This window comes from Oncorhynchus kisutch, linkage group LG27, assembly GCF_002021735.2.
Source record: "Oncorhynchus kisutch isolate 150728-3 linkage group LG27, Okis_V2, whole genome shotgun sequence".
Lineage (NCBI taxonomy): Eukaryota > Metazoa > Chordata > Actinopteri > Salmoniformes > Salmonidae > Oncorhynchus > Oncorhynchus kisutch.
This window is the reverse complement of record NC_034200.2, coordinates 32,511,381-32,535,805: the sequence shown is the minus strand read 5'-3', so window position 1 is coordinate 32,535,805 and position 24,425 is coordinate 32,511,381. Positions and strand designations below refer to the sequence as shown.

Sequence of the window (24,425 nt, the reverse complement as noted above, 5' to 3'; positions counted from 1 at the left end):
ATTGGCACTTTTTTTTTTTTTTTTTTTTGTAAATATATGGCATGTTACATTTCCATGAAGTAAGACAGTGTAGAGAATTAATTCAGGTCACACATTGTCACCAGCTAGTTAACATTAACCCAGAAATAATCATTCTTAGTGTTTATTTCACTCCAGTAGTTGGCTCACATCTCAGCTGTGTCATTATGGTCACGTGGTCATCTCTGGCGATCATCATTGACATGATACAAGGGTAGTGTATATGTATACGTTTTATTCCAAAGATGAATGTGTCCACCCTGAAGTGGGAGTTTCGAGACAACTGGGAATAAGGTCAAATCATGACGACGGTGATCTTCAGGTTGGAGATCTAGAAAGATGCCAGAGTTTCCGATTTGGAATTCCGATTGTTCCCAGTGTGGAGCTCGTTATGTTAAAGTTCCCATTGGTCTTGAACGGGCTGAAGTCTGAGATTTTCGCGTTCAGAGTTGTTTTGAACGCGGCATATGTCCGAAGACACAAGGCAAGATGGTATACTATATAATAAGTGTAGCCTATTGTCGGGTGTTTTGTTTTCTTCTTTCGCCTATGACGTAATCTGGTCTAGAAATACGTCACTTGCATTTGAGCGTGACAGGACTTCTTGGGTCAGTTCTTCATCAAGGAGTCAGTCAGTTTCAGGCCTAACTACCATCAGCTAGGAAAGGACACCCGCTCAGACTTCGTGAGGTCAAGTCTGTCACAGATGCTAATGTAGACTAATCCACGAGGTACATGTATGTTGATTGTAGACCACTGCGACTTGTCTAGCAGATGACCCGTCAATGCGTTGCCAGCCTCGGCTCCAGGCTTCACTCAGGAGAGGGAAGCCTGTGGCTGAGGCTAGGAAAAGGAAATGCTGCCGTAGGTTTCTATGTAATGTTAAACGGACACGAGTCACACGCAGGGAAATGTTTCTCTGCCCCTTCAGTAAGGAATTTTAACCTTGTTTACGCCTGAGTTTTCTAGATGTTTGATAAACGTGTTGCTAACAGGGCACTGAGGATTAACACCCATAAGGATGTCAAAGAAAAATAATGCTTATTAGTTTACGTGGTGGTGGGACTAGGCTGCAGGGTGGTTTGGGGTTAAACGCCCCCTCCTGTAATTCTCTCATAAACCACTATATGTCACCAACATGTATTTCATCACTTTCACTGGATGCCATAGTCTTGTTCAACTAAAATTGTCATCTGTCTCATCTCAACTTTGTAAGTCACACCGACATAACGGTTTTGAGGTACATAGATTTTTTATTTTGTTATTTACAAGTTATATAGCTAAACGAATGAACAAAGTTAGAGCAGTTGCTAGGCCCTACATCCATTTCCGGACTTATTAATATGTACCCATTTGATTCTTGAAAAAAAAACGTTTAAATGCCTCATGAGCTTAGTTCAATTGTCATATCCCATTAGACTCCAAAATATAAGCTTGTTTAACTCCAATGTGTGTAAACAAAGTAAATGTAAACAAACACTATATACCCTCAAAACATGGTTCCAACTATAATTGTGATATAATGGATGGTCAGTCCTTGCATCCATATCTCTGTCTATGAATTTGAGAGTGGTTCCATGTCTCCAGCCCCATCCCTCAGCTTTTTTTGCGAAAACAACTGCTGATTTCCCCTTTAAAACCTAAAAACACATTCATTTAATTGAGTTGTGGGAATAAGATATATGTTTATCTTCAGACAACTTCATCCTAAAAATGTCTGACTACATTGTGAAGATCGGGGGAACTGGTCCCGAGGAGTCCGAGGCATCCCCTGAGGAGTCCAGGTAGCTATTTTTAAAGCAGACAGACTGACAGATCTAAAAATGGATCTATATAGGTGCTCAACAACCACTTACGACCACTAAATAGACTCAACAACCAAATCTCAATGGTTAACTCAGACGTGCTGTGGCCTACAGGGACCCGTCACCTGAGCCTGCTGTCCTGCCCATGACAGATGTGTCCTTCTCTGGAGCAATGGAACACATGGTGAAAAATTCATATTGAAATTGTTGAAGAAATCTTGAGCATAAATGTCTTCTAATCTGCTGGGTCTAGTTAAAAGCATAAAACATGATAGCAATCTAATCTACAATAGGTTATCTAGTACCTTTAGCCTAGCAAGCTATTAATCAATAGATTTTTATGCTCACAGAATGAGATGCTTAGCTCCTTGGATCAAGTGATGGACAGTCAAACACAAGAAAATGGTGAACAAGTGGAAGCAACTGAAAGTCAGAGAAAGAGACTAAAGGTAGCAATCATCTATTGTTACTGTCGGTCCATTTCTCACAAATAACCTGCCAACATGCCTTCAAAAGCCAAGGGCACTCTCGTCAAACATTATTAGCTCTTGCTCTTTTACCCAGTGTAACGGCTGCATTTCATCGTCTACTTTATGAACTCAATGTGCTATCAAATGTTATGAATGCTGCATTGCCTATATTAGTATATTTGACACGGTTTACAATTGTCTCGAAACAGGGAAACCTAGGTTCGTCCTCTGTTGGGTGTTCACTTGGATGTATTCCAAGCTTTGACTCAGGTCAGTGTTTAATCTTTACTTGATTACTTTATTGTATCACTACGATAACACCAGCAATGTCCAATGTGTAAGATAAGTGTCAGACATTTGATCTCCTTTCCTCTAGTGTCCCTTACATCTACAGTCAACACGGATAACAACTCAGGGGAGAGCCTAGAGCAGCTGCAGTACCAAGGGGCCCTGAGGGTGGATACATGTGATGAGGTGGAGGTCAAGGTGCCAGATATCGACTTATCTTCATTCACCCTGAACCGGATGTCCTTCTCCAGTATTCTTCAGGAGGAGAACGACAGAGTGCTGGACAAGGACACTATGGATTGTCGCTCTCTGTCGAGAACAGTTCCCTTCGAAAGCAGCCCAATTCCGGAGAGGAGTGGAAGCTTGAAGACGTATTGCAGTAGTGTACGGTCGCCCACCCCGTACCAGTCAAGATTGTATGTTCATTTCGTTTGACTATGTTAATTCATTCCATTCTCATTCTTGTAAGAGTTGAAAAAATGTTCTAAACAGGTGGTCTATGACATCACTTATCTGATAGAGTTTTGTTGCAAAATGCAATAATCACACATTTTTCACCTTTGTGTGCAAATGATTACTTTTTAAATATTAATAGTACTATTCTCATAATTTGAATTAATATACTTTAGCTTTAAGATGTGTTTCTTTGCTAAACGCTATATATCCATTGTTTAACCCCTTACACTCATGGGAATTGGCCTATATGGATATGGCTAAATGAAAATGTTTCTAACAGAAGAAATATGGAAAGTATATGCATAACCATGGTAGCAATTTGGAGATTATGGGGAAATTATTAGACTAAAGGTGAGGACACAACAGTTCACCTGACAAGACTGAATCCAAACATTACACTGTTGATATTTTGCACATTCGAAATTTACTGTCGGCAACTTTTTGCTGCATTTGTTGATAAAGAAATCTGAAAACACTCTGGATACATTCAGTAACATAATACGAATATTCTTGAAACATTTGGGCTTGGTGCAACATAAGACAACATTTTTTACAAAGTTTCGAGTGAGAGGTCTAACTGGTGTTTCCAAGTGGCCACACACCTCTCCAAAGTGTGCACAGTTCCTTAGTAATTTCCATGCACTTTTATGACTCAAGAGTCTTCAACTATAAGGTGCCTTTTTAAAATCTCCTAGCTGTGCCTTTGAAGAATTAGACCAAGCACACTTGTAGTTGTTTTGTTTGGAACACAATTACTGTTGTTGTTTACGCAATCCTAAGAACGGTTCATTATAAATCACAATCTGGGTCAGGTGGGCATAATTTCAAAGCTTTTTCTATTGCCAACAAATTATAAAATACAATCTTACAGTCTTAGGCTTTCACAAGGCAATTCAGAGAAACAGATCGTAATTTTTGTGTGCATAGAATGGAGTCATGAGTGGAATGAAACTCTTTGTATGTTCCAAACGGTGTCCTTCATTCTCTATTACAGATCCCTTACCTCCACTGAGGCACATGATCAGGTTGCACACAGCTCAGGCACACAAGTGAGCCTCCAAATCCCGATGGACCCTCTGGAGGAGCTTTTTGGTATCACTCAGGATATGATATACACAGACGTCCATGATAGAGTGATTGAAGTGCTGCAGGACATCTACTTGGCGGCTAACCAGCTAGAGCAACAGCTATTCCAGAGTGTCTCTGACAGGCAAGCTAGAGCCATTGTAGAGGCGGTAGTGCAGCAGATCAATGCCGCCCTGTCCAGGGCTCTCCAACAAACCTACTCGGGATCACAATTACTTACTATAGTGGGATCTGCCAAGCTCTATAGCAAAGATGGGTTGGCAGCGGTGGAGGGCCAAGGAGTTCCTTTGATCACCTCGTCAGCAGAGGGAGACAGGGATGGCAACAAGGAAGGAAGTAGACCGTTGAAACGTTGTTTTAACAGCTTTGTTCGTGTTTTGTCAGCAAAAATGAGGAGTATCTCCAAGGGGATCAAACAGAGCAGCGAGAGTGCACAACAAGAGCACAGGCTAGTTGTTGAGCTGCCAGCATCATCTGACGAGGGTACAGAGCAAGAGGCAGCAGAGAAAGCTGGATCTAGTACAGTTTCTGAACCCGCTAGGGAGGAGATCACAGAGGTCAGTGAAGTTCTTCAGTCGGAATCTGATGATTCTCTACTTCCCTCCATCGGGGGAATGCTCTTCCACATTGGATCCATGCCTCATACAGAGGATTCAGTGGAACTATACGGCAAGGTCCCATCAAAGTTAACACCAGAAAGTATGGTGCAGGAAGAACGTGTTGATGAAGGCTTGTCTAAGGCTTGTTCCAGGACAACTTCTTCAACCAGCACCACTTTCAGCATGGACGATGTCCAGAAGACTGTTGCTACTTTGACCACTTCTGGAAGTGACAGGGGTAGAAGCATTATCACTACCCCAGAAACGCCAGAGCAGAGTCTGCACCACCAGGGAGGTGGACTGGACACCCCTGTCTCCTCAGAGAGAAGAGTGGCTGAAAGTGGCAGAAAGAGCCCTGCAACTTGGTCAGACGCAGAGGGATTAAGTTATGCAAAAAAGGCTGTGTCGGAGTTAATGGAGAGGATGGTGCTCAGCCGTGAGGATGCAGCGTCAGCAGAGAAGAGCCTGGACATCCTCCTCTCCTCTGGTATTCTTCGTCCTCACACTGACAAGTTAGTCGACCAGCTGCGAAAACTTTTGATGGTGAACAGCACACTTACAGCACAATCTGTGTCTGGCAGGTCAAAATCAGAATCTGCTCTGCCGAAGTCCAGCATGACAGGGGAACTCCAAAGGGAGATCTCAAGGAACGGTTTGCTGGAGATAGCATATACTATCACCGAGAGATCTATAAAGACCCTTTTGGAGCAGCTGCTCACTGCCCTCCTCCCTCCATCTGTAGTGGTTGAGGTTGCCAGGTCATGTCAGAACATCCGACCAGCCACTCCCTCTCAGGTGATGAGTTCTGAAGTTAGCCCAGGGTGCTGCAACCCTCTGTCAATGATTTGCCGTGTGATCATAGATGTCTTTACGATCACAAGACAGGTGGTTGAGACAGCCAGTGAAATGGATATGTCTCCCCCCGGAGAGAACATTGATGGAAGGCTTTGTAGCAACACAGCACCACTGCCCACTGATTCAACCCCATCTGTCCACCCGATCAACCGTGAGTGCAACAGATCTTTGGTGACCAAACCAACAAACAAAATCAAGAGCTTGACATTCTCATTTCCTAAGCTCCCAAAGATCAGTCTCATAAAGGTAAAACCCAGTCTTCATTATTTTGGGCAAGGCATTGAGATCAACTTGGACAGTAAATGTATTGGTATTTTGACTGCAATCAAAAAATAAATGTTAAGCTTGTTTGACATTCTTTGAAATTCTTCTTTCCTCACGTTTAAACCATCAGAGCAAGAAAGTCAACCAAGGGGATATCGCTCCCCTTGAGACCACCAAGGATCCTGCTGATGTCGACTATAGTAGTATGTATCTTTGCTTTCAAAAGCATACAGGTAGTACTGTGCATGATCAGTGTTTTCTGGTATCCATTTTCTAACGCCACATTCTTTGTTCACAGTATTCTGCACTACTCCAACACCAGAGAATGCACAACGACAAGAGGAAGATCTGGCCTCCTGCTCCTCACAGAGGAAGGAAAGGCCAAATAACCCATTCTTTTTAATCCGGGTATACTCTGCCAAGTCTAGGCTTGAAAACAGCTAGCGTCAGTAGAAATGTCCTTTTGGTTATTTGGCAACACAACCAGAGGACCATCTCGCCACCTACTCCACAACGAGGAAGGAGAGGCTCTAGAAGTGTTCATTTTCACTGCCATAGCCAATCATTTCAACTCAGTCCTACTGACATCCCACTGCGCAAAAAAATGGTTTAATCAACATCGCTTCCACATCATCTCAACACCCTAAAAAATCTACACGATGAACTGACAGGATTTACAACAAGTCATGAACCAGGGCATTTCGTCTTTTTTTCACCCAACTTTTAATCTGAATCCAATGACATGGTGATTTTTTTTTTTTACGTTGAAGTGACGTTAGTTGACAACTCAACCAAATGTAAATCAAAACTAGATGTTGAACTGACATCTGTGCCCAGTGGGATTTGCTGTTGTCAGTCTTCTACACGGGTTTTGCAACTACATCAGAGGACCATCTTGCCTCCTACTCCCCAACAAGGAAGAAGAGGCCCAATAATTGTTACTTTTTTGTCAACCAGTCCTTTCAACTCTTTCAAAACTCATTTCAAAACTCTCCTTTCACCTATTAATCTCATTCACGAAGCTTCCAAAGAAATATCTCAACAAAAATGTAAGTTGATCTCACTCCCCTTCCGACCATCCAGAGGGAGACATAAAGCATGCAGTTAGTGTTGTGCATGATCAGTATTGGTTATAATCTTGTTTTTTAAACACCACATCCTCTTGTTCATAGTGTCTACACCACCACCAGAGGAGGAACTTGCCTCCTGCTCGCCAATGAGGAAGGAGATGCCCATGAAGCGTATATTCACTTCCTTCAATAATAAACTGCCACTTCATGCATTCACGAGTCCTTTAGTGAAATGTATATATTTTTAAAGTAAAGTAGAGTAGAGAGATCGACAAAGAAGAGAATGAATGGGTATTCAAAGCTCAAAGAAAACCTTCATGACATTCTATGAGTCTTAATCCAGCGGTCGAGTTCAAAACAGACTGTATAGGTCTGGCTGCCAAGTCTGTAAATCCTGTTCTAATCTATTCTCCCCTTCGGACTCAAATATTGATAAAGTCCCTGGCAGTCAGGTTCATGTTTGACACGAATGGTCTGACAATCATTTTTGCTTTGAGTAATACACCATTGCAAACCATGAGGCAATCTGACCATAAATAAATAGGCTTTCCATTATATACTGTGATCCTGGCTTTAATCACACATTCATTAAGTTGGTTGTAACAGATGATAAAACAGTATTGATTACTCAAATGTTGCACAGACGCCCAAAGGTCACTATTACTGATGGTGCAGTCTTCTATCCACCCATTGGCTAATATACAGTAGCTACATCTATCATATAAACACACTCTAAAGCCTGCTTCCCATCAGAATGTGCCTTGTTGATCAGAGTCCAGTGGGAGTCATGAGGCTGGAGCACGAAGTCTCAATGGGTGATAAGGTAAATCAGGAGATGTGTGTTAGCTCTTAGCAGAGTGTAACACGCCTATCTATCATGTTTAATGCACTTGATCCATATTCAAGAGTTGATCGAATAGTCCAAGTAGTCGGTTCCACGGAATCTGTATATTAAATGTCTAACAGATGAAGACACTTGTGATGGTGGCATGTTGGGACACAATTGAATGTGTCACCTGTAGATACTATCCCCTTCTGGCGTTTCTTCTCTCTTAAATGACCTTCAAAGTAATTCTATTTCTTTATGAAAACGCTGCTGTAAGAAGTTTGTTCTCTCATCAAATGTCTGAGATCAATCTCATTTTGAAGGGGATTTATTTGGCTGTATGACTCATGATATGTTGTCAACTACATGAATCAAAAGGTATGACCCAGTGACTTCATCTCCATGCATTATGTTATTTGGTCCTTCTGCATATTTAAGAACAAGTGATACATTAGAAATCTCTGGCAATGTTTTCAATTGGGAGGTCTAATCGTGACACCATTCGTGGCATTTGCAGTTCACGAGCTCTTTGTACAACCAATCACTTTTTAGACAGTTCCCTCTCGTCCAATCGGATGAGGTGATGTTGGAGCGTGTAGTTGTGTTGTTTTTAATTTGGAAGTGAGCGAATCAGGGAACTGTCAAGCCGTAAAAAAGAGCACCACATATTTTCCAGAGTATCACAGTTGCTATAGCTTCAGTTAGCTAACTAACATAAACCCTAGCAACCTGTTGATTGATGTAAGCAGGGTAACGTTAGCTAGCTAGCTAGCGTGTGTAAAATAACAGCCACCAATGTTTAACAACGATGAGGATCTTTAAGGAACTTTAAGGAATCAATTGTGATTGACGGAGATAAGTTTGAAAAGTTTGGGAGAACAATTATGGTAAGCAACGCTAACTTAGCTTATAATTGTCAATCGACATGGTTACTGGTGCAGGTCAGGTTGGCCAAAGCCATACAAATGCCATTTCATCACCCACATAGCTATCCTAATTGACTAACATTAACAGACGGTTCGGTCCGCTGAATGTCCGAAATGTGTGGCCCTCACTTTGACATCTCTCTTCCCCATCCTCCTAGTCAATCAGGACATAAGTCACAGTGAGTGATCTGAGCAGAGTACAACATGTGGGTTGCCAGGTCGTCTTGACCCTAGAGCAGGGGTTCACAAACTTTCCAGCATTGGGGAACAACCCCACCTGGCAACCCAATTCTGGAGAGATCCCTCAGCCTACCTAGTACTGAGTCCAGGGTGAGAGAGATCACCAAAGGTTATACTGTATAAGTCAGTGGAGAGAACCATCCTGTTTTTGTGGTGGACAGTGTCTGTAACTGTTTAACTTTGTGAATGTGTGTGGTTATTTGTGCACTAGTGTGTATCTTGTCCATGACTTTGTCTGTTTATATAACATCAATTCAAATTTTATTAGTCACATGTGCCGAATACAACAGTGAAATGCGTACTTATGAGCCCCTAACCGACAGTGCAGTTTAAAAAAATACGGATAAGAGATAAAAGTAACAATTAATTAAAGAGGAGCAGTAAAAAATAGCAATATATACAGGGGGGTGCCGGTACACAGTCAATGTGCGGGGGCACCGGTTAGTTGAGGTAGTATGTAGATCTAGGTAGAGTTAATTAAAGTGACTATGCATAGATGACAACAGAGCGTGGCAGTGATGTGAATAGTCTGGGTAGCCATTTGACTAGCTGTTCAGGAGTCATATGACTTGGGGGTAGAAGCTGTTTAGAAGCCTCTTGAACCTAGACTTGGCATTCTGGTACCACTTGCCGTGTGGTAGCAGTGAAACAGTCTATGACTAGAGTGGCTGGAGTCTGACAATTTTCAGGGCCTTCCTCTGACACCGCCTGGTATAGTGGTCCTGGATGGTAGGAAGCTTGGCCCCAGTGATGTACTGGACTGTTCGCACTACCCTCTGTAGTGCCTTGTAGTCAAAGACCGAGCAATTGCCATACCAGGCAGTGATGCAACCAGTCAGAATGCTCTCGATGGTGCAGCTGAAGAACATTTGGAGGATCTGAGGACCCATGCCAAATCTTTTCAATTTCCTGAGAGGGAATAGGTTTTGTTGTGCCCGCTTCACGACTGTCTTGGTGTGCTTGGACCATGTTTGTTTGTTGGTGATGTGGACACCAAGGAACTTGAAGCTCTCAACCTGCTCCACTGCAGCCCCGGTCGATGAGAATGGGGGCGTGCTCGGTCCTCTTTTTCCTCTAGTCCACAATCATCTCCTTGTCTTGATCACTTTGAGGGAGAGGTTGTTGTCCTAGCACCACACGGCCAGGTCTCTGACCTCCTCCCTATAGGCTGTCTCATTGTTGTCGGTGATCAGGCCTACCACTGTTGTCATCTGCAAATTTTATGATAGTGTTGGAGTCGTTCCTGGCCGTGCAGTCATGAGTGAACAGGGAGTACAGGAGGGGGCTGAGCAGACACCCCTGAGGGGCCCCTGTGTTGAGGATCAGCGTGGCAGAGGTGTTGTTACCTACCCTTACCACCTGGGGGCGGCCCATCAGGAAGTCCAGGATCCAGTTGCGGAGGGAGGTGTTTAGTCCCAGGGTCCTTAGCTTATTGATGAGCTTTGAGGGCACTATGGTTGAATGCTGAGCTGTAGTCAATAAATAGCATTCTCACATAGGTGCAATAGAGACTGCACCATCTGTGAATCTGTTAGGGCGTTATGCAAATTAACTGGGTCTAGGGTTTCTGGGATGATGGTGTTGATGTGAGCCATAACCAGCCTTTCAAAGCACTTCATGGCTACAGACGTGAGTACTACGGGTCTAGGCAGGTTACCTTAGTGTTCTTGGGCGCAGGCACTAAGGCGGTCTGCTTAAAACATGTTGGCATTACAGACTCGGACAGGGAGAGGTTGAAAATGTCAGTGAAGACACTTGCTAGTTGGTCAGTGCATGCTGGCAGTACACATTCTGGTAATCCGTTTGGCCCTGCGGTCTTGTGAGTGTTGACTTGTCTAAAGGTCTTATTCACATCGGCTGCGGAGAGCATGATCACACAGTCTTCCGGTACAGCTGGTGCTCTCATGCATGTTTCAGTGTTATTTTCCTCAAAGCGAGCATAGAACTGGTTTAGCTCGTCCGGTCGGCTTGTGTCACTGGGCAGCTCTCGGCTGTGCTTCCCTTTGTAGTCCATAATGGTTTGCAGGCTCTGCCACATCCAAAGAGAGTCAGAGCCGGTGTAGTACGACTCGATCTTAGTCCTGTATTGACGCTTTGCCTGTCTGATGGTTCGTCGGAGGGCATAGCGGGACTTCTTATAAGCTTCTGGGTTGAAGTCCCGCTCCTTGAAAGTGGCAGCTCTAGCCATTAGCTCAGTGTGGATGCTGCCTGTAATCCATGTCTTCTGGTTGGGGTATGTACGATCACTGTGGGGACGATGTCATCAATGCACTTATTGATGAAGCCAATGACAGATGTGGTGTACTCCTCAATGCCATTGGAGGAATCCCGGAACATATTCCAATCTGTGCAAGCAAAGCAGTCCTGTAGTTTAGCATCTGCTTAATCTGACCACTTTTTGATTTATCTAGTCACTGGTGCTTCCTGCTTTAATTTTTGTTTGTAAGCAGGAATCGGGAGGATAGAATTATGGTCAGATTTGCCAAATGGAGGGTGAGGGAGAGCTTTGTATGCATCTCTGTGTGTTGAATATAGGTGGTCCAGAGTTATTTTCTCTCAGGTTGCACATTTAACATGTTGATAGAAATTAGGTAAAACTGATTTAAATTTCCCTGAATTAATGTCCCCGACTAGGAGCGCCGCCTCTGGGTGAGTGTTTTCTTGTTTGCTTCTGGCGGAATACAGCTCATTCAATGCCATCTTAGTGCCAGCTTCTGACTGTGGTGGTATGTAAACAGCTACAAAGAACATAGGTGAGAACTCTCTCGGTAGGTAATGTGGTCTGCAGCTTATCATGAGAAACTCAACCTCAGGCCAGCAATGGCTCGAGACTTCCTTAGATATTTAGCCTCAGCTGTTGTTTACAAAAATACATAGACCGCCGCCTCTTGTCTTTCCAGATGCCGCTGTTCTGTCCTGCCGGTGCATCGTATAACCAGCCATTATGTGTGAGATGAGTGTGTTTCTTAGATGTGTGTGTGTTGGGTTTGTGTGTGATTTATTTAGGTGTTCATTGCTTCTGTGTGTTTGTATATGTGTCTTATATATGCATTGCCATTTTGTCGCTGATGGCATCTCTTAAATGTATGCCAGTTTTTCACCTGTCTACCTCATCCAGGGCTGTGGAGATGGAGGTTGCCCCCTCCTCAGGGAGAAGCTGGGTTGCCTGCGTCAAGAGAACGACTCCCTGGAGAACAGACAGCTCATTAGGGACCTGGAGGTGGCCCAGATTGAACTGGGCAGCTCCAAGACCAAGGTACTTAGTGAGAACAACTATGAATGTGAAGATCGTTGACGTTCACTAGGTGGGGATGCTAAATGGTTTCTCTGCTCAGATCCTGGGCTTGGAGGCCGAGGTTGAGGCCTGAACTTCTACACAGACCGTTGGTGGATGGAGCGAGACATGATGTCCCAGATGTGCTCAATTGGATTCAGGTCTGGGGTATGGGCAGGCCAGTCTATAGCAGCAATGCCTTCCTCTTGCAGGAACTGCTGACACACTCCAGCCACATGAGGTCTAGCATTGTCTTGCATTAGGAGGAACCCAGGGCCAACCGCACCATCATATGGTCTAAAAAATGTTTTAAGTAGTTCGTTATCACATAGGCCACAACGTCTTTCCTAACCTACTCTACCATCCTTATTCTACAAAGTGTTGTCTACGTAGTAGTACGACGCCCCTGGAGCAAATGAGGTTTAAGTTCCTTGTCGGCCTGAGTATTTGAACCAGCAACCATTTCGTTACTGGCCAAATGCTCTATCCACTAGGCCAGTGGTTCCCAAACTTTTTATAGTTCCGTACCCCTTCAAACGTTCAACCTCCAGCTGCGTACCCCCTCTAGCACCAGGGTCAGCGCACTCTCAATTGTTGTTTTTTGACATCATTGTAAGCCTGCCACACTCACACTATATGATACATTTATTAAATATAAGAATGAGTGTGTGTTTTTGTCACAACTTGGCTCGTGGGAAGTGGCAAAGAGCTCTTATAGGACCAGGGCACAAATAATAATAATATAATAATCAATCATTTTGCTCTTTATTTAGCCATCTTACATATAAAACCTTATTTGTTCATCAAAAATTGTGAATAACTCACCACAGGTTAATGAGAAGGATGTGCTTGAAAGGATGCACATAACTCTGTAATGTTGGGTTGTATTGGAGAGCCTCAGTCTTAAATCATTTTCCACACATAGTCTGTGCCTATATTTAGTTTTCCTGCTTGTGAGGGCCGAGAATCCACTCTCACATAGGTACGTGGTTGTAAAGGGCATTAGTGTCTTAACAGCACGATTTCCCAAGGCAGGATACTCTGAGTACAGCCCAATCCAGAAATCTGGCAGCAGCGTCTGATTAAATTCAGTTTTCCCAGAACCGCTTGTTGCAATTTCTGAGGCACTCTTGTTCAGATATCGGTAAGTTGACTGGAGACAGGGCATGAGAGGGATAACGAATCCAGTTGTTTGTGTCATCAGTTTCAGGAAAGTAACTTTGTAATTGCGCAACCAACTCACTCAGGTGCTTCGCTATATCACATTTGACATTGTCCGTAAGCTTGAGTTCATTTGCACACAAAAAATCTTACAATGATGTAAAGACCTGTGTGCTGTCCTTGTTAATGCAGACAGAGAAGAATTACAACTTCTTAATCACAGCCTCAATTTTGTCCCGCACATTGAATATAGTTGCGGAGAGTCCCTGTAATCCTAGATTCAGATCATTCAGGCGAGAAAAAACATCACCCAAATAGCCCAGTCGTGTGAGAATCTCGTCATCATGCAAGCGGTCATACAAGTGAAAATTACGGTCAGTAAAGAACTCTAAGCTCTTCTCTCAATTTAAAAAAAACGTGTCAATACTTTGCCCCTTGATAACCAGCGCACTTTTGTATGCTGTAAAAGCGTTACATGGTCGCTGCCCATATCATTGCATAGTGCAGAAAATACACGAGAGTTCAGGGGCCTTGCTTTAACAAAAAACATTTTCACTGTAGGGTCCAAAATGTCTTTCAAGCTGTCAGGCATTCCTTTGGCAGCAAGAGCCTCTCGGTGGATGCTGCAGTGTATCCAAGTGGCGTTGGGAGCAACTGCTTGCACGCATGTTACCACTCCGCTATGTCTCCCTGTCATGGCCATCAGTACCGATACCAGCACATCTTGACCACCAAAGTCCATTTGATGTCACAAAGCTTTCCAGTACTTGAAAAATATCCTCTCCTGGTTTCCAGTGGTTTGCAGAAGAGAATGTCTTCCTTAATTGACCCCCCATAAACGTAACGGTCATATACCAGGAGCTGTGCCAGGCCCTCCACGTCTGTTGACTCATCCAGCTGTAACGCATAGAATTCACTGGCTTGTACGAAATCAGTAATTGTTTCAAAACATCTCCTGCCACTGATGCTTTGTGTAACTGTGTTGTTTGATGAAGTCATTGTCTGTATAGTTTTTTGGGCCTCTTTCCCCAGCATTGTCCCAGCCGTATCCACGGCAGCAGGAATAATTTAAGTCCTCCACAATAGTATGGGGCTTGCCTGTCCTAGCCACTCGGTAGTTCACCATATAAGACGCTTCTAGATTCTTCTTATTAATGGTACCTGCTTTTATACATGTCTTACTTCTCGAAAGTTGTCTTAATTCTCGCTCGAAAAACTCCCGTGGCTTATTTTTCAAATTGGCATGTGTTGTTTTTCAATGTATGCGCAAGAGTGAAGGTTTCATCGAGTTGTGAGATAGTACTTTTGGACATATGTGGCTGAGGAAGGGCACTACTCCCAATATAAGTGAACCCCAAATCAATGTAGTTCTCATAATATTTGCGCCTCTTCGATGGTCCAACGTCCCTGTCTGTTCGGTGCTTTCCCAGGGAAGGGGGCATTAGCTCTTTGACTACATCAGAATCACAGCCGTCAGTGTCAGTGCAGGTGTAGTACTGCTGGTAGTAGCAGTACTACCAGTAGAGTTGGTATGTGTCTCTATGGATGTGGGCCGTACTTTAAAAAAATCATTTATCAATTTTCGAGCAAATGAAATGAGCAGCAGCTACATTTGGCTACATAAGGACCGTTAGTGGAATTTCTGCGAGAGACTAACGGTTATTGTGATTAGATGTTCATTATTTGACTAGGCTACCTGTATTTGACATTGTGTTGTTATTTCGCTGAACACTAGATGTTTTACTATTATTTTTGGCAGTGAAACGAGGCTACACAAGCAAGAAAAAAACCTCACCCAAGTGTATAGCCCCATTGGAAAATATAAATGGACTGTTTAAAAATGTGAAGAAATGTAAAAAACGATATATATTATTATTATTATTATTTTTTTTTTAAATGTGAATTACATTTTTATTTTTTATACCCCCGATTGCATTGCGCTTACCCCTAGGGGTATACCTGCACTAGGCTACCTGCCGCTCTAATCTTTCTGTCTCCCTTCTCCCCTACATCGTTCCATCTCCCTTCTCCCCTACATCTTTCCGTCTCCCTTCTCCCCTACATCTTTCCGGCTCCCTTCTCCCCTACATCTTTCCGGCTCCCTTCTCCCCTACATCTTTCCGGCTCCCTTCTCCCCTACATCTTTCCGTCACCCTTCTCCCCGTCATCGTTCCGGCTCCCTTCTCCCCTTCATCTTTCCGGCTCCCTTCTCCCCTTCATCTTTCCGGCTCCCTTCTCCCCTTCATCTTTCCGGCTCCCTTCTCCCCTTCATCTTTCCGTCTCCCTTCTCCCCTTCATCGTTCCTTCTCCCCTTCATCGTTCCTTCTCCCCTTCATCGTTCCTTCTCCCCTTCATCTTTCCGTCTCCCTTCTCCCCTTCATCTTTCCGTCTCCCTTCTCCCCTTCATCGTTCCTTCTCCCCTTCATCTTTCCGTCTCCCTTCTCCCCTTCATCTTTCCGTCTCCCTTCTCCCCTTCATCTTTCCGTCTCCCTTCTCCCCTTCATCTTTCCATCTCCCTTCTCCCCTACATCTTTCCGGCTCCCTTCTCCCCTACATCTTTCCGGCTCCCTTCTCCCCTACATCTTTCCGGCTCCCTTCTCCCCGTCATCGTTCCGGCTCCCTTCTCCCCTTCATCTTTCCGGCTCCCTTCTCCCCTTCATCTTTCCGGCTCCCTTCTCCCCTTCATCTTTCCGTCTCCCTTCTCCCCTTCATCTTTCCGTCTCCCTTCTCCCCTTCATCGTTCCTTCTCCCCTTCATCGTTCCTTCTCCCCTTCATCGTTCCTTCTCCCCTTCATCTTTCCGTCTCCCTTCTCCCCTTCATCTTTCCGTCTCCCTTCTCCCCTTCATCGTTCCTTCTCCCCTTCATCTTTCCGTCTCCCTTCTCCCCTTCATCTTTCCGTCTCCCTTCTCCCCTTCATCTTTCCGTCTCCCTTCTCCCCTTCATCTTTCCATCTCCCTTCTCCCCTACATCTTTCCGGCTCCCTTCTCCCCTACATCTTTCCGGCTCCCTTCTCCCCTACATCTTTCCGTCACCCTTCTCCCCGTCATCGTTCCGGCTCCCTTCTCCCCTTCATCTTTCCGGCTCCCTTCTCCCCTTCATCTTTCCGGCTCCCTTCTCCCCTTCATCTTTCCGTCTCCCTTCTCCCCTTCATCGTTCCTTCTCCCCTTCATCATTCCGTCTCCCTTCTCCCCTTCATCGTTCCGTCTCCCTTCTCCCCTTCATCGTTCCTTCTCCCCGTCATCGTTCCGTCTCCCTTCTCCCCTTCATCGTTCCTTCTCCCCTTCATCGTTCCTTCTCCCAGTCATCGTTCCGTCTCCCTTCTCCCCGTCATCGTTCCGTCTCCCTTCTCTCCTTCATCGTTCCTTCTCCCCTTCATCGTTCCTTCTCCCCTTCATCTTTCCGTCTCCCTTCTCCCCTTCATCGTTCCTTCTCCCCTTCATCTTTCCGTCTCCCTTCTCCCCTTCATCGTTCCTTCTCCCCTTCATCGTTCCTTCTCCCCTTCATCTTTCCTTCTCCCCTTCATCGTTCCTTCTCCCCTTCTTCTTTCCTTCTCCCCTTCTTCTTTCCTTCTCCCCTTCATTTTTCCTTCTCCCCTTCATCTTTCCTTCTCCCCTTCTTCTTTCCTTCTCCCCTTCTTCTTTCCTTCTCCCCTTCATCTTTCCTTCTCCCCTTCTTCTTTCCTTCTCCCCTTCATCGTTCCTTCTCCCTTCTCCCCTTCATCGTTCCGTCTCCCCTTCATCTTTCCTTCTCCCCTTCATCGTTCCGTCTCCCTTCTCCCCATCATCGTTCTCTCCCTTCTCCCCTTCATCGTTCCGTCTCCCCTTCATCGTTCCGTCTCCCCTTCATCGTTCCGTCTCCCTTCTCCCCTTCATCGTTCCTTCTCCCTTCTCCCCTTCATCGTTCCTTCTCCCCTTCATCGTTCCTTCTCCCCTTCATCGTTCCTTCTCCCTTCTCCCCTTCATAGTTCCGTCTCCCTTCTCCCCGTCATCTTTCCGTCTCCCTTCTCCCCTTCATCGTTCTCTCCCTTCTCCCCTTCTCTCCCTCATCAAATGTCTTACCATTATCATACCATAGGTATCAAGGATTGTATACAATACAAGGATGTGCAATATGGCAAGGAGAAATTACAATAACATGTATGTTTGACATAAATACATAACATATTGCAGATAACAGGAGCGTTTCTGATTACATGAACATGTTTTGTTTCTGTGTGTCAAGTGAGGCAGCTGGAGATAGCGCTGGCCTGTAGAGATGGAGGCCAAGGATCGGTACCAGAGACAGCGCTGGCCTGTAGAGATGGAGGCCAAGGATCGGTACCAGAGACAGCTGGACATCAAGAGCCACGAGGTGTGTGTGTTTTGCAGTGCTACATGTAGGTACCTCCCTGTTACTTGTACAGCATTGTGACTGTCTGACAGTCTCCACTACCATGCTTGTGTGTGTGTGTGTGCTTTTGACTGTTTATGCATGTGTGTTTGTATCACTTTGTGTGTGTGACCACCTGTCCCTCTCCACTCCGTCGCCGGGTGTTGTCTCTGCAGGAGGAGTTGCGTAGCAGCACTCTGGTGTGTAGTCACTTCAGTGTCCAGCTCCAGTACCTCCTGCAGCAGAACATGTTACAGGAGAGCAGCACCCGCTGGCCGAGCTGGAGGACAGCCAGAGCCAGCTACAGGGACATGTAGAGAAACCTATGGAAGAGACAAGATACATAGAGAAATACTCTACCTAGATGAGAGACGAAGACAAATACTCTACCTAGATGGGAGACGAAGACAAATACTCTACCTAGATGGGAGACGAAGACAAATACTCTACCTAGATGAGAGACGAAGATAAATACTCTACCTAGATGAGAGACGAAGACAAATACTCTACCTAGATGAGACGAAGACAAATACTCTACCTAGATGAGAGGCGAAGATAAATACTCTACCTAGATGAGAGGCGAAGATAAATACTCTACCTAGATGAGAGACGAAGATAAATACTCCACCTAGATGAGAGACGAAGATAAATACTCTACCTAGATGAGAGACGGAGACAAATACTCTACCTAGATGAGAGACGGAGACAAATACTCTACCTAGATGAGAGACGAAGATAAATACTCTACCTAGATGAGAGACGGAGACAAATACTCTACCTAGATGAGAGACGAAGATAAATACTCTACCTAGATGAGAGACGAAGATAAATACACTACCTAGATGAGAGACGAAGATAAATACACTACCTAGATGAGAGACGAAGACAAATACTCTACCTAGATGAGAGACGAAGACAAATACTCTGCCTAGATGAGAGACGAAGATAAATACACTACCTAGTTGAGAGACGAAGACAAATACTCTACCTAGATGAGAGACGGAGACAAAGACTCTACCTAGATGAGACGAAGACAAAGACTCTACCTAGATGAGAGACGAAGATAAATACACTACCTAGATGAGAGACGAAGATAAATACACTACCTAGATGAGAGACGAAGATAAATACTCTACCTAGATGAGAGACGAAGACAAATACTCTACCTAGATGAGAGACGAAGACAAATACTCTACCTAGATGAGAGACGAAGACAAATACTCTACCTAGATGGGTGTAAATGTGTCCTATAGAGGGACGTCACAAATAACGAGGTGTAGCGCCAACTTGGTAAAACACTTGGCCATTGAGCCAGCTACAGGGCGGTAAACCAACTAGAGAGACTAAGACAAATGGTCTACCTAGACGCCAGGTATGAATATGTGTCTTACAGACAGGGAGAACCCTAACATTGCATTGAGACCTAAGGTAAAACACACATCTGTCAAGCAAAAACTATTGCATAATACTCCATTCATTTCAGATGCTCTTGCCATATTTTTGTGTCACTGTTCTTTTTTTCTTGTTCTTCACCAAGAACAGAGTATAAAGGACTCCATTGACCAAATCTAAATATCTACAGTTGCGGGGATTAACATTTCTGAAAGCGTGGCTTGACAGGAGACATGAGATCTGAACTTCCCAAAGGCAACATTCTTTCTGTATAAAATTTGAAATCTTAGGGTATCACCAAGTCTTCCGTTGTTTTAAGGTGAATCATGTTAACTGTTATTTTGCGGTAGTGGAAAGGAGTCTTTCGAGCAGCGAGGACATTCCCTATCATGGGGAATTCCAAACGGACATATCTAGCAGACATCGTGATCTTTGTGAGATGCAGCGCTGTGGGTCAATCCCAACACAATTCAGGAAATTATCAAAGTTCTGTTGCTGACTTGACAAATCATTTTAAGACGTGCAATTTCTTATCCACAATGGTCTGCATTTGTTTCAACTTTAATGTTACGCCCACAGATTATCACAAATCAGGGTCGGTCCATAGTGAAAAATCATGAGTTTTGAATTTAGCTCTGGTGATATGGACTCTGATCTAACTTGCTGATGTGGCCTGGTTTGTGTCTGTCTAATACTAGGCTACAGACAGTAATAACACTGTTTTCCTACTGGAAGCAGCACTAGAAAAAGAGATTTGAATGCAAGTCTTGTGCTTCTTGAAATCCCTCCCATTGACGCACATACTATCGCCTACAGAAATAAATATTTATCGTTCATTTATCTGTGTACTGTACTTTGCTTATCTGACATTCAGTTCAAAATTTACAACTGTAAAAACATATAAAAAAATAAAAAACATTTGTTTCCATGACTACACAGGGATGAAAGCAACTTAATGTGAATTAAACTTTTTCAACATTTTGTTACGTTAGAGGCTTATTATAAAATGTATTTTTTTCTTCTCATCAATCTACTCACAATACCTCATAATAACAAAGCAAAAACTGTTTTTTGAAAATTTTGCAAATAAAGAAAATGATTTACACATTTACATAAGTATTCAGACCCCTTACTCAGTACTTTATTGAAGTACCTTTCGAGGCAGCGATTACAGCCTTGAGTCTTCTTGGGTATGACGCTACAAGCTGGGCACACCTGAATTTGGGGTGTTTCTCCCATTCTTCTTTGCAGATCCTCTGAAGCTCTGTCAGGTTGGATGGGGAGCGTCGCTGCACAGGTATTTTCAGGTTTCTCCAGAGATGTTTGATTGGGTTCAAGTCCATGCTCTGGCTGGTCCACTCAAGGACTTCAAAGACTTGTCCCGAAGCCACTCCTGCGTTGTCTTGGCTGTGTGCTTAGGGTTGTTGTCCTGTTGGAGCAGGTTTTCAACAAGGATCTCTCTGTACTTTGCTCTGTTCATCTTTCTCTCAATCCTGACTAGTCTCCCAGTCCCTGCCACTGAAAAACATCCCCACAGCATGATGTTGCCACCACCATGCTTTGCCATAGGGAGGTTGCCAGGTTTCCTCCAGATGTGACACTTGTCATTCAAGTTCAATCTTGGTTTCATCAGACCAGAGAATCTTGTTTCTCATTATCTGAGAGTCTTTAGGGGCCTTTTGGGAAAACTTCAAGTGGACTGTCATGTGCCTTTTACTGAGGAGTGGTTTCCGTCTGGCCACTATACCAGGCCTGATTGGTGGAGTGCTGCTGCTAGAAGGTTCTCCCAACTCCACAGAGGAACTCTGGAGCTCTGTCAGAGTGTCCATCAGGTTCTTGGTCACCTCCCTGACCAAGGCCCTTCTCCCCCGCTTGCTCCGTTTGGTTGAGCGGCCAGCTCTAAGAGAGCTTCTTCCATTTAAGAATGATGGAGGCCAATGTGTTCTTGGAGACCTTTAATACTGCAGCCATTTTTTTGTTGCCCTTCCCTAGATCTGTGCCTCAACACAATCTTGTCTCAGGGCTCTACGGACAAATCTTTCGACCGCATGGCTTGGTTTTTGCTCTGACATGCACTGTCAACTGTGGGACCTTTATATAGACAGGTGTGTGCCTTTCCACATCATGTCCAATTAATTAAATTTACCACAGGTGGACTTCAATCAATTGGAAACAGGATGCACCTGAGCTCAATTTTGAGTCTCATCATAGCAAAGGGTCTGAATAATTATGTAAATAATTTATCATTCAAAAAAATATATAAATTTGAAAAAATGTCTAAACCTGTTTTCACTTTGTCATTATGGAGTATTGTGTGTAGATTGATGAGGAACATTTTTTATTATGGCTGTAATGTAACAAAATGTGGGAAAAGTAAAGGTGTCTGAATACTTTCCGAATGCACTGTATGTTTAGGATTGTGCTTAAACTCGTTATTAGTAATTTAATATGAATATGTGATATATAGAGTGAATGATTTTTGTGCCAGGTGTCTGCGTTGGAGCTGGAGTGGGCGCGCTTGTCTATAGATGAGGAGCTGACAAGGAGATGCAGGAGAAGAGAACACCCGGCTGCACAGCTCCCCCGGCAGCACAGCTCCCCCGGCAGCACAGCTCCCCCGGCAGCACAGCTCCCCCGGCTGCACAGCTCCCCCGGCAGCACGGCGCCCCCGGCAGCACGGCGCCCCCGGCAGCACAGCTCCCCCGGCTGCACAGCTCCCCCGGCTGCACAGCTCCCCCGGCTGCACAGCTCCCCCGGCTGCACAGCTGCACAGCTCCCCCGGGTGCACAGCTCCACAGCTCCCCCGGCTCCACAGCTCCCCCGGCTCCACAGCTCCCCCGGCTCCACAGCTCCCCCGGCTGCACAGCTCCCCCGGCTCCACAGCTCCCCCGGCTCCACAGCTCCCCCGGCTCCACAGCTCCCCCGGGTGCACAGCTGCACAGCTCCCCCGGCTGCACAGCTCCCCCGGCTGCACAGCTCCCCCGGCTCCGCAGCTCCCCCGGCTCCACAGATTTTTATTAATTCACATTTGATGTGTAGTTTTCTATAGAACGCTTCAGTCACACAATTCACTCTATTTAATTTAATTAAGTCATTGCATTAATGGCTGATTCGTTAATCAAGCCAGTCAAATGTGTTTCTTTGTTTATGCACAAAACAAAACAGATATTATGATATCTAATCTATGAAAAGTTTAATTTACAATAACCCTCTATAGTTGTAGTTGGTGCCACACGGAAACATACCACACTGCCTTTACAGAGCCTTCACAAAGTATTCACACCCCTTGACTTATTCCAGATTTAGTTGTTACAGCCTGAATTCATCGATTCCCCCCCACACCCATCTACACACAGTACCCCATAATAACAAAGTGAAAACAATTTTTTTTTGAATTTGTTGCAGATTTATTGAGAATTAAATACAGAAATATCTCATTTAAATAAATTAGGAACATTCACTGTCTTGGTAAGCATCTCCTGTGTAGATTTGGACTTGTGTTTTAGGTTATTGTCCTGCTGAAAGGGGAATTCATCTTCCAGTGTCTGTTAGAAAGCAGACTGAAGGTTTTCTTCTAGGATTTTACCTATGCATAGCTCCATTCTGTAAATGTTTTATCCTGAAAAACTCCCCAGTCCTTAACGATTACAAGTATACCCATAACATGATGCAGCCACCGGTATGCTTGAAAATATGGAAAGAATTCACACCCCTTTTTAGACATTTTGGTGGTTCTGGGCCTAAATTTAAAATAGATTATTTAGAGATTTGTTGTTACTGGCCTACACACAATACCCCATTGGTCCAAGCACACCAAGACAGTCGTGAAGAGGGCATGACAAAACCTATTCCCTCTCAGGAGACTGAAAATATTTGGCATGGGTCCTCAGATCCTCAAAAGGTTTTACAGCTGCGCCTTCAAGAGCGTTCTGACGGGTTGTATCACTGCCTGATATGGCAACTGCTCGGCCTCCGACCGCAAGGCACTACAGAGGGTAGTGCGTACGACCCAGTACATCACTGGGGCCAAACTTCCTGCCATCCAGGACCTCTATACCAGGCGGAGTCAGAGGAAGGCCCTAAAAATAGTCAAGGACTCCAGCCACCCTAGTCATAGACTGTTCTCTCTGCTACCACATGGCAAGCGATACCGGAGCGCCAAGGCTAGGTCCAAGAGGCTTCTTAACAGCTTCCACCCCCAAGCCGTAAGACTCCTGAACAGCTAATCAAATGGCTACCCAGACTATCTGCATCAATGCTGCTGCTACTCTATTATCTATGCATAGTCACTTTAATAACTCGACTAGCCTGTGCCCCCGCACATTGACTCTGTACCGACACTCCCTGTATATAGCCCCGCTATTGTTATTTACTGCTGCTCTTTAATTATTTGTTATTCTTATCTCTTACTTTTCTTTTAGGTATTTTCTTAACTGCATTGTTGGTTAAGGGCTTGTAAGCATTTCACTGTTGTATTCGGCACATGTGACAAATAACATTTTGATATGATTTAATGTGAAAATAGAATTATGTTTTTACAAATGTGTACAAATTAATTACAAATGAAAAGCTGTAAATATGTGTTCAATCCCTTTGTTGTCTTGTTGGTGGTGTCTTGTTGCAAACAGGAGGATTATTTTTGAATATTTTTTATTATGTACAGGCTTTCTTTTCACTCTGTCAATTAGAGTAGTATTGTGGAGTAACTACGACGTTGTTGGTGTTTTAGAGTTTAATGGCTGAGACAGTAGAACACTAAGTGTTTTATAGTCACGACTGGCCTCATGGTGAAATGAGGGCAGTCGTGTGATTTCTTTTCTCTCCGTCAACTGAGTGGGGAAGGACGCCTGTATATTTGCAGTGACTGGATGTATTGATACACCATCCAAAGTGTAATTAAGAACTTCACCATGTTCAAAGGGATGTTCAATGTTTTATTTAATGTATATTTTTACTCTACCAATAACTTCCCTACTTTGCGAGGCATTGGAAAACCTCCCTGGTCTTTGCGTTGAATTTTTGTTTGGAATTCACTGCTGAACTGAGGGACCTTACAGATAATAGTATGTGTGGTTGTCATTCAAAAACAATGTTAAACACTATTATTGCATACATAGTGAGTCCATGCAACTTATGTGACTTGTTAAAAAAATCTTATTCCTGAACTTATTTAGGCTTGCTATAACAATTGGGTTGAATACATATTTACTCAAGGCATTTCAGCTTTTCATTTTCTTGACATTATGGGGTATTGTGAGTCAAAACATTCTCAAAATAATCTATTTTAAATTCAGGATGTGATACAATAAAATGTCTAACAAGTAAA

At 44.1% G+C, this 24,425-nt stretch overlaps 1 protein-coding gene across 2 annotated transcripts; it reads left to right on the top strand.

The window, feature by feature from the left end:
- The first annotated feature begins 34 nt into the window (after positions 1 to 34).
- On the top strand, positions 35 to 24,425 carry LOC109871610 (uncharacterized). 2 transcript variants are annotated; one of them, XM_031806616.1, is made up of 12 exons: positions 35 to 1,802; positions 1,938 to 2,007; positions 2,174 to 2,272; positions 2,503 to 2,563; positions 2,670 to 2,997; positions 4,032 to 5,823; positions 5,972 to 6,044; positions 6,140 to 6,890; positions 7,014 to 8,624; positions 12,022 to 12,159; positions 17,561 to 17,714; positions 21,588 to 24,425. In XM_031806616.1, the coding sequence occupies exons 1-8, from the start codon at positions 1,732 to 1,734 to the stop codon at positions 6,283 to 6,285; spliced, it is 2,640 nt and encodes an 879-aa protein (XP_031662476.1). In that variant the 5' UTR covers positions 35 to 1,731; the 3' UTR covers positions 6,286 to 6,890; positions 7,014 to 8,624; positions 12,022 to 12,159; positions 17,561 to 17,714; positions 21,588 to 24,425. The 2 variants fall into 2 exon arrangements, with proteins under 2 accessions (XP_031662476.1, XP_031662477.1); XM_031806617.1 differs by lacking the exon at positions 21,588 to 24,425 and adding an exon at positions 17,884 to 19,937 and having other exon boundaries at positions 17,561 to 17,689.